The 9,242-nt window shown below is 34.9% G+C and overlaps 1 protein-coding gene across 2 annotated transcripts; it reads right to left on the bottom strand.

Moving 5' to 3' along the window:
• Positions 1-3,652: 3,652 nt before the first annotated feature.
• On the bottom strand, positions 3,653-9,012 carry LOC114186326 (protein GAMETOPHYTE DEFECTIVE 1-like). 2 transcript variants are annotated; one of them, XM_028074386.2, is made up of 6 exons: positions 8,438-9,012; positions 7,648-7,725; positions 7,480-7,560; positions 5,553-5,707; positions 4,153-5,459; positions 3,653-3,938 (listed from the first exon to the last, which is right to left on the bottom strand). In XM_028074386.2, exons 1-6 carry the CDS (start codon positions 8,861-8,863, stop codon positions 3,814-3,816), a joined length of 2,172 nt encoding a protein of 723 aa, XP_027930187.1. In that variant the 5' UTR covers positions 8,864-9,012; the 3' UTR covers positions 3,653-3,813. The 2 variants fall into 2 exon arrangements, with proteins under 2 accessions (XP_027930187.1, XP_027930188.1); XM_028074387.2 differs by lacking the exon at positions 8,438-9,012 and adding an exon at positions 7,810-8,333.
• Between the last annotated feature and the right edge of the window lie 230 nt (positions 9,013-9,242).

Below are 9,242 nucleotides of genomic sequence, written 5' to 3'. Positions count from 1 at the left end.
CAACATTCAGAAGCATAGTTTCTTTCTCGAAACAGTCATCGCGCACCGTTCTCACACCATTCGCTCACCTTCCGCTCGTCGTCCACTAGCCCTCCGCTCTTCGTCCGCGTGCCATTCGCATTGTTCGCATGTCATCCGCGTGCCGTCCGCATTGTCCGCGCGTCATCTGTGAGTTGTCATCTCATCCTCTGTGCACCGTCCTCGAGTTGTCCGCGTGTCCTCCGCATTGTTCACATGTCGTCCGCGTGCCGTTCGCGTGCCATCCGCATTGTCCATGCCCCGTTTGTGAGCTGTCCGCTCGTCCTCCGCACACCGTCCGCGCGTCCTCCACGCACCGTCCGCGAGCTGTCCGCGCGTCCCCCGCGCGCCGTTCGCCCTCCTTATGTTGCTCTTTTTCACCAAACCAAATTAAAAAGGGTTCCAAGTAACTGATATATTTTTTTGTCTTTATCTCAAGAACTGCTCCTTCTATTGTGCACCTTCTAACTCTTCCCTTTATCCCTGATTCTCCCATGTGACTGGTGAGTTGTTTTTAACTTCTGGAATTTTTCTCTTTCATCAGTGCATGTTGGACACATATCACACAAGCAACCAAGTTTTTTCTTCTGTTTGTTAAATGATTAGATTCAACAAATGTCATCTTCGGTAGGCTAAGGTTGGTCGGTGGAAAGAGTGTGAGTCTGCTTTACAGCACCTAAGGGGAAAGCATGCTGTTGTTTATCAAGAGGCCGCTGAAATCAGAGTATACAACAAGTTCTTGGTTTGGTTTGGAATTGTTTGGTCTGGTGATATGAAAGTTATTTGCAGGTAAATTGAATGGAAAGGAAAATGGTAAAATAGAAAAATCATTAAAAAAAATCTGACTTACTATGACGTAGTTTGCACTGCCTATCATAGTAAGTTTGCCTTACTATGATAGGTTTCTGCAGCGTCATAAAAAGCGCGCATTTTCTATGACTCCTGAAACTATGACACCAGAATACTTGTCATAGTAAACTCGTTTTACCTGTCATTATAAGCTCATTTTCCAGTAGTGAATACTTATCTGGAAGAGAAGTGCTTTGAAAGATTAAGGAAAAAGCACCAGCACGAGCCAAGAGAGCTTAAAGCACGTATGGGAGCTTGGAGCAACTTCAACCAGGAACCATTGGGCTGGGAGCTTGAAGCAGACACAAGCAGGGACCACAGGGACTAGAGTTCAGAGAACACAAAACAAAAATTTTTGGAAGAAACGAAGAAGAAAACGGAACGAGAGGCAATAATATTTGGGGGTGTAGGCTCTTGCAAAGATAAAAAGAAAAGCACCGGTAGCCGTAATAAATTTTCTTTCATTGCTTTTAACCACCTTGGCAGATAAAATTAATCAAGGAACAAAAAAGTAATTTTTGGAAATACAGGAGAAAGGAAAAAACTTGGAGGTGCAACAAGAAAGCCCCACTTATATTTTGCATTGGTCCACGTGTGTCCAAGAAACGCTCTTGGGATTTCTGCCTGCACCTCCAAACAATTCTTTTACATTTCTAAAAGATTTCAATCTCCTCACACTATCCCTTTGAAAATAAAAATTAATCACCCTTCTTCCTCCTCTCGCCTATTTATTTACTGTGTGGTACCCTCCATCCATACTCCCAAACTAATAATTACCAGATTTCAAACTCTAATAGACAAATATAAAATTTGTTCACCAATGTGAAATCTGTTTTAGAAAAATAGAATTTTCAAAGTGAAATCCATTTTAAAACTAAAATATATCAAATTTCAAAATTTGGTAAAAGAAATTACCATATTTCAAAATTCGAAACGAACTTATCGGATTTTAAAATCATATTTAAGTACTAAACAAATTTCGAAATATATATATATATATATATATATATATATATCAAAATTCGTGTAATAATTAAATGGATTTCGATATATATTTTATTTTTAGTGTGTTTTAAAAAGTAAAAAATAAAAAAACAAAGAAATTTATGATGTATTAAATTTTTGTAATATATTTTTTATATTTTTGTATTCTATTTTTAAATTTGTTTTGGTTTTTTTAATGTTTTTCTTTTAATTTATTTATCTTTTAATTTTTTATCTGTATAAAACTGAAAAATTAAAGATAAAAAAAGAAAAAAGGAAAACAAAATAACAATGTATTGAAAAAAATTAAAATTAAATTAGAAAAATTATATATATATATATATATATATATATATATTGGTTTTTTAGTTTTATTTTTAAATTTAAAAGAATAAAAAGAAGGAATAAAAGTTTGATAAAAACAAAGAAATAATAATGTATTTAAAATAATTAAAAGTAAAATGAAAAAATATTTTATATATATATATATATATATATATATATATATATATCCGAATTTTGAAATCCATTTAATACTTAAATTGAATTTTCAAATTCGGCAGGTTTATTGAGTGGATTTTGAAATTCGATAATTTCTTTTATCGAACTTTAAAATTGGGTACATTTTAATTTAAAAATGGGATTTCATTTTTTACACCAAATTTTAAAATTTGGTATTTTCTAAAAGTATATTTAATTTTATTTAGAGAATGAATTTTATTATCATTTAATGGAAGTTTAAATACATTTTTCATCCTCTTTTTCGTAGTAGTGTTTGTTGCGGATGGTCCCCATTTTGACAGAATGTTTAAAACGGTCCTCATTTTTACCGAATGTTTAAAATGGTCCTTATTTTCTCAATTTGTGTTTTATTTGGTTCTTTACTGTGACGCCGTTTAAATCAATAACAGAGGTAACACACCCCCAATGCAACGTAACACAAACCGTGTCACTTGTACAGTACTCCGTTACTGATTTAAACGACGTCACAGAAAAGGATCAAATAAAACACGAATTGCGAAAATAAGGACCATTTTAAATATTCGGTAGAAGTGATGACCATTTTAAACATTCTGTGAAAATGAGGACGAAAAAGATATTTAAACCTTTAATGAATTTCGATATTTGAAAGTTTATTAAATTGGAAGTTTAGAGTGAAATTAGTACGGTAAATAAATAGGACAGAGGATATAGAAATGTGATTAGTTTTTATTAGTCAAAAGGGTATTGTAAATGATGGAAATATAGAAAAATTATTTGGTGGTGCAGAAACAACGCTTTTTGGGTATTGTTATTAGCACCTCCAATTGCAATTTAAACCTACAATTTGTCAATTTTACTTTTACGAAAATATCTCTGATACAAGTCTCATCACCATGACTGAAAACAGTTTCCAACGTGTTGAATCTTTTAGAGAAATACTAGGTTTCTATTGCATCTTTCTTTTTTTTTTTTTAAACATTAATATAACAGAAACAAGTTTTTACATTGTTATTTTTTCACAAAAGTAATAACTCGGAAAAAGTATTAAAACATTAAATATTTATTTTTCTAGAAAAAGATTAGTAAAAAGAAATTGAGATTCTAGATGACATTAGTTTTACATTTTGCGTTAAAATTTTAAACACCACCCTAGTATATTTAATTGTTGGATACTTCAGTTTCAATCCCATCACCCTAATTACCCTAAAAGAATCATATTACCCGAATATATTCAATTTTGATACATTAATTTCAATTTATGCTTGCATTAGTTTAAGGAAATTAATTAAACTAACAGAAAACTCATACGTACACAAGATTGGAAATTTATGTCAAGGTTTAGTATTGCATTTGAAGATTTGAAGGTCTTTAAACACTATTTTCTTCACACTCTAGTAAATATGTTAGTATTAATACATACTATAAAAAAAATTAGCTCAATCTATGCCATGTAACACTAACAATCCAGAAAAAAAAAAATTACTTTAGCTTAGTTCTGGTCTTGCTTTTTTTAACTTTCTTCTTAAAGGCCGTCGGATTTAGCAATCTCTTCAAGGGGAATAAAGGTAGTTCCCGAGGTGTCCTTCGCTTCAGTTTCAATGCACCTGGAGATAATGAAAATACACCTGATGATTATACTTTCTTCACAAAACGTACAATGGAAACATGCTGGATACTATGCACATACAGGGAAGCTATGAGGAACAGCATAATTAGGAAATAAAATGAAATTAGTAATAGTTTAATACTAATCCATGAACTCAGGCACCATATAGCTTTCAACAACCCAGATAAAGATATCAGTCAATGATTGAGTACCTGATACACGATGAACTGAGGCTAATTGATCGGATTCGGTGATCACTTCACCGAGCTCTTTATCTTTCATTATAACATCTGGACTTAAATGGCTGGCAGCTTCGGAATTATCTTGCATTTCCATCTCATCATAAGATTTTAGCTGTTGCTTCTCGAGTTCAACTGCATCATGCCGTTTGTCAAACTGTTTACCCTCCATTGAAGTATCAGAAATAGATGTTTCTAAATCTTCATTTGGCAAAGCTGCATGAATCTTGCCGACTTCATTTAAATTAACATCAGAACTTTTGTCACTAGAGTGTTTATCATGAAACGGTGCTGGAATAATACTATCAAAGATATCTACTTTATGAGCAATATCATGTGCCACCTCTTGTGAAGATCCAGAAAGTTTATCGTTTTCATGTGGTTTTAGAGTATTCCATGTATTGCTTGAGAAATTTGATTCTACATCAAATGCTTTTGCTTCAAGCGGGATGAGATCAACATTTGAATCAGTAGAACTTCTTTGTTTCAACTTTGTGGCAGTTGTCGAAATGTCCATCTCCATTGAATTGAAAGCATTGGAAGTTCCACTGTGTATATTTTTCTCCAAAAAATCCTCACTTTGTTTCTGTGGTTGGGAGATTTCACCTTGCTCAGGACAAACATCAAGCCTATCAAGCTGCACCGTTATGTTGTTAGGCACAAGAGTTGACTGATTTATGTTTTTGGCAACCGGAAGGAAGTTTACTTTATCATCGGGGAAGGTAGAGTCAAGGGCAGTCGGAATGTTTATCTCCTTTAAATTGACAGCATCAGATATTTCATTCTGCATATTTTTCTCAAAAACATGATCACGGCTCAAACTGTAACTTTTTGTTAAAGCATTTGATAAGGGGTTTTCATCTTGCTCAAGACAAATATCAGGTATGGTGGAATGCTCAGTGAAGTTGTTAGGTAAGGTTGCTGACTGGTCTAGTTTTTGGGTAACAGGTGGGGAGTTTATTTTATTGTCTAAACAGGCAGGTAAAACCTTGTTTGCAGGTAAGAAATTCTTGATTTCAAAACCGTTAGATGGAAGGCTGTTGACCAGTGAAGCAAAGTCAATGGCTTTTTCAGTTTTTGATCCTTTACAGGAGACTAAAGAAGATTTCTCCACGTCATTCAAGAGGATATCACCTTCACCACTGGAGATAGGATCCCACTGTAGTAACTCTTGATACCGATCTTCCTTGGAATGAGATGCTGCATCTGTTGATAAAACTTCTACTCTTATTGCCTCTTTATAAAATCGCTTTTTCCTTAAAGAATTAGCTAAAAGAATCCTGCAAACAATTCAGAATGATATTCAAGACATCTTAAACATTGCCCACCTCCAGACCCAAACAAAATAAAGCATATTTTAGCAAATTCCATACCTACAGTTTTTAGAAATAGCAGCATTAGCTCGTTCCTTGGAGAGTCCAAACAATGAACACAAGTTGGCAACATCACAAGGTCCTCTGAGCTCATTCACAGTAGGGGCAGCACTTGAAAATACAATGTTGTGTCCCCGAGTCCAGTCCATCAACAACTACATATTTGTTTAACCAGTGTAAGTTTCTGGACAAGTCTTAATATAATTCTTGTAATAACATAAAAAGGTTATCAAAACACTTATTATTGTATGAGGGACTAACGAAAGGCATGAGCATAGTAGTTAATTGCATAGCGGCCACTTGCCAAAACCCATATAGCGGGAACAGCTATTTTGATGCCTATGTGTGTGCATGTACTCATAACTAAAGAAAAACGCCTAAACCTTAATACATGTTCTGATTAAATTTAATAACCAAGAGGTCCACAACTCAGCAGCAAAAGCTGCAACAGAACAACCAATAACCACCCAAAACAGCCAAAAGCCAATCACTGTGTCCAAAAACAACCAAGGAATGAAACTAAATAAGTTTTAACCGTACAACACCAAGGCGTAACAACCAATCTAAATTCTAAAAACCTCTAAACATCATCTTCAACTGCAATGTCAAGCATTTCACCCTCATCTAAACTCTATACGCAAAGCATACAAGAAAACTGAAGAATTCTGAGCTTGTAATAGAGTTTTACATTTTTATCCTCACTGGAAACATTGTTCCTAATTCAGAAGTGTTGCCACCTTAAGGTGGTCACCCAGCTCAGTGTGATGTTGGCGCAATTGCACACTATCACAATGCTAGACAAAAAGGTATTCTTACCAGGGTATTTTGCATTACATAAACAAACTTCACTACAAGAACTAATTGGTTCCTTCTGTCCACTAGGAATTTCTTGACCTACCATGTCCACACTTGCTTTTACCTAAACACAATCAATGATAATTATTAAGTACATGTTGATTCAATCACATCTAGCATCTAGAACAAGCTTATCTAGTCTAAAGTGCTTAAAAGACTCAAGCTTAATCCTGATCATTTATCAATCAATTTATTCTACTTCTGAGCCCTTGCTTATAAATGCAGAAGTTGATCCCACACATTTAAAAACACAAACTCTAGAAGTACATAAATTCAATTAAAAACACTACTTTCATAGTTTGCAGAACAAAAGGTAAAGATGTCATCTCTCAAAACTTAACAATCTATCACTACAAAACACATCACCAACTTAACTCAATAAAATTAAGAACCATTATAACAAACACTCAAAGGTAAGATATGTGTGTTTGACAGGATCAAAGGATTTAAAAGACCTTGGGATGTTACAATATAAGAATCAAGATGTTAAAAAAAAGAATGAGCTGCAAGTTATCTGTCTATACATTATATAAACCATACAGTAAAATTTCATAATTGCAATCATCTCGCCATCTCATAAACCCCAAATAGTAATCATCCTGTTATCTATCACTTGTAAGACTTGGACTCCTCTTGAATTTGAAGTAGTAGAGGATGGTATGAGTAAATGAGTAAATTGAGGCATTGTGTTATTATCTTTTGGCTGTAACCTGAACAGAGGTTCTTTGCAACCTCTGAAGGAGCTAGGGTCAGTGTTTAGTAAATAAACATACTCCTTAATTCCCAACAGTTGAAACTTCACAATTTTATTTCTACATTTTTGCAATGTGAGCATATACCACATGATATACCCTTAATGTGAGCATACTCTAGTACAAAGCCTTTAATTTTAATACCACTAGCAAGCTTGAACATAAAGTAATTCGACTAATCAGATACCTTGAGATTTGTTAAAAAACACAATACAAAAAAAAAAAAAACAATTACGCAAAAATCAAGTAAACAAATCAAACACCAAATATAATCTAATCTAGCAATAATTCAGACGAGTATATTGGGAAGAAAAAATCACCTTAGCACCAGAAATTAACTGTCTCCTTTTGTGAATATCAGCAAACAAACCAGAATACGTGACTTCAAAACAAATCCCACGCTGCATATTAATAAGCGACAATTTAATTATCACCTTCCTTATAGTTTTAGTTATAAGATAATAAAAGGTTAATAGTCAAGAACAAACCTGCATTGCTACTTTAACCATAGGCTGCTTCAATCTAAAGGGCAATTTAGCTGAAAAATCAATCGAGATAATATCCACCTGCAATTGTTTTCAACATCATAATTCAATATCTGAAGTTGGACTTCCGTCAACATAAAGAATTTTGTAATAATCAACACCCACATTTGGTAACTTCGGTTCTCCCCTTCTGTTCATCAGTTTATCCTTTTCCGATTGAGGGTTTTCTCTTGCAGTGTTTATGGGTCGTTTAGAAGGTTTCAGAACACCTGAACTGATTGGTAGAGTAAATTCTCATGTTCCTTTTATAGCAATAGAGAGGGTTTTATAGGAAAAAGATACATTAAACTTAACACACTGCTGGTTGATGTCCAATTTTCTGCAGAAGAACTGAAAATTGAAAACCACCTAGAAGCAGTATTAGGGTTATAATTTTTATCTAAAACTTGAGAGTCTACTCCACCACAACCAGTTAAAACATTCTGAAACCACATAAACAATACATAAACATTGAAAGAAAGGTCTGTATCAGAAGGAAAAAAAAAAAAAACTGACGAAGAGAAAGAGAGAACAGGAACCACCGAGCATGGATATTGACTACTGCAGAATCATTCCAACCTCAAAGGCAAATGCATTTAACTGCTCTGCCTTCACAATTTAGTCTATAAAAGACAATTCAAGTCAAAGAAGATACAACTTATAAACTACACTTACTTTCAAAATCACTAACACCTAAGATACATGGGACTAAAAACAACTTTGAGCAAGGAAGAGTACATTAGATATGACGAACCTCCATGGTCTGACACGCAAGATCAAAGGCGGTCTGATTGAAGGGTTGAACAGCAACGAGATCGTAGGTCTTCAAAATGGGGTTCCCCGAATTGAGGGCCTGCGCCTGGGAAGCGCTGTCGACGCAAACGGTAAGACGCGTGTACTGACGGAAGGGGGTGGAGAGCGGAACTCCGAGGAGGGAGCGGTGAAGATTAGCGGAGAGGGAGAGAAAGGGAAGAACGTTGAGGAGAGAGGAGAGGGTGAGTGGGGGAATGGAGCAACGGTGCTGTTCGGACATGACGCCTTTGATGGTGCGGTTGTAAGCGATTCCGGTGTAACCCAACTCCATGGCCTTCACCGCAAGCCTGGTGCGGATGCTTTGTTCGGCGACCTTGTTGGTGGGTGAGGGTTGGGGATAGGGAATGTTGAGATCGAAGTAACCCATGGTCGTGACCCCTGCTCTTAGAATTCAACAGGGATTTCCTAATGTATTCTTACTGACATTGACGCGACGGAAGAGTGAATGTGGGAGAGTAAGAGGGTGAGGCGGCGAAGGAGAAGAATGAAAATGGGCGGGTCGAGTTTAGGTTATTCTGTTTTTTTTTTCTTTTATTTGTACACCTAATTATATTACAATCTCTTTAATGCCTTTAAAATATAAAAACTATAGTATATAAATATAATTTTGAATAACAAAAAACAGTTATGATGGAATCTAAATTTCTTAATAATTCTATAAAACTATTATTTATTGGGTTAGGGTAATAGGGTCAGTCTAGGTTAAAAGAGACGAGTTGGGTTGAAGATTTCAATATGTTAGTCCA

This window comes from Vigna unguiculata, chromosome 5, assembly GCF_037176805.1.
Source record: "Vigna unguiculata cultivar grain cowpea cultivar isolate G323 ecotype 2 chromosome 5, ASM3717680v1, whole genome shotgun sequence".
NCBI lineage: Eukaryota > Viridiplantae > Streptophyta > Magnoliopsida > Fabales > Fabaceae > Vigna > Vigna unguiculata.
This window is presented reverse-complemented; position numbering and strand designations above follow the sequence as displayed.

Excerpts from the sequence above, each read along its gene's own strand:
- LOC114186326 (XM_028074386.2), bottom strand. The coding sequence starts at position 8,863 with ATGGGTTACTTCGATCTCAACATTCCCTATCCCCAACCCTCACCCACC. Across the intron at positions 5,460-5,552 it reads GCTATTTCTAAAAACTGTAG|GATTCTTTTAGCTAATTCTT; the intron begins GTATGGAATTTG and ends AATTGTTTGCAG. Across the intron at positions 3,939-4,152 it reads CTCAGTTCATCGTGTATCAG|GTGCATTGAAACTGAAGCGA; the intron begins GTACTCAATCAT and ends CATTATCTCCAG.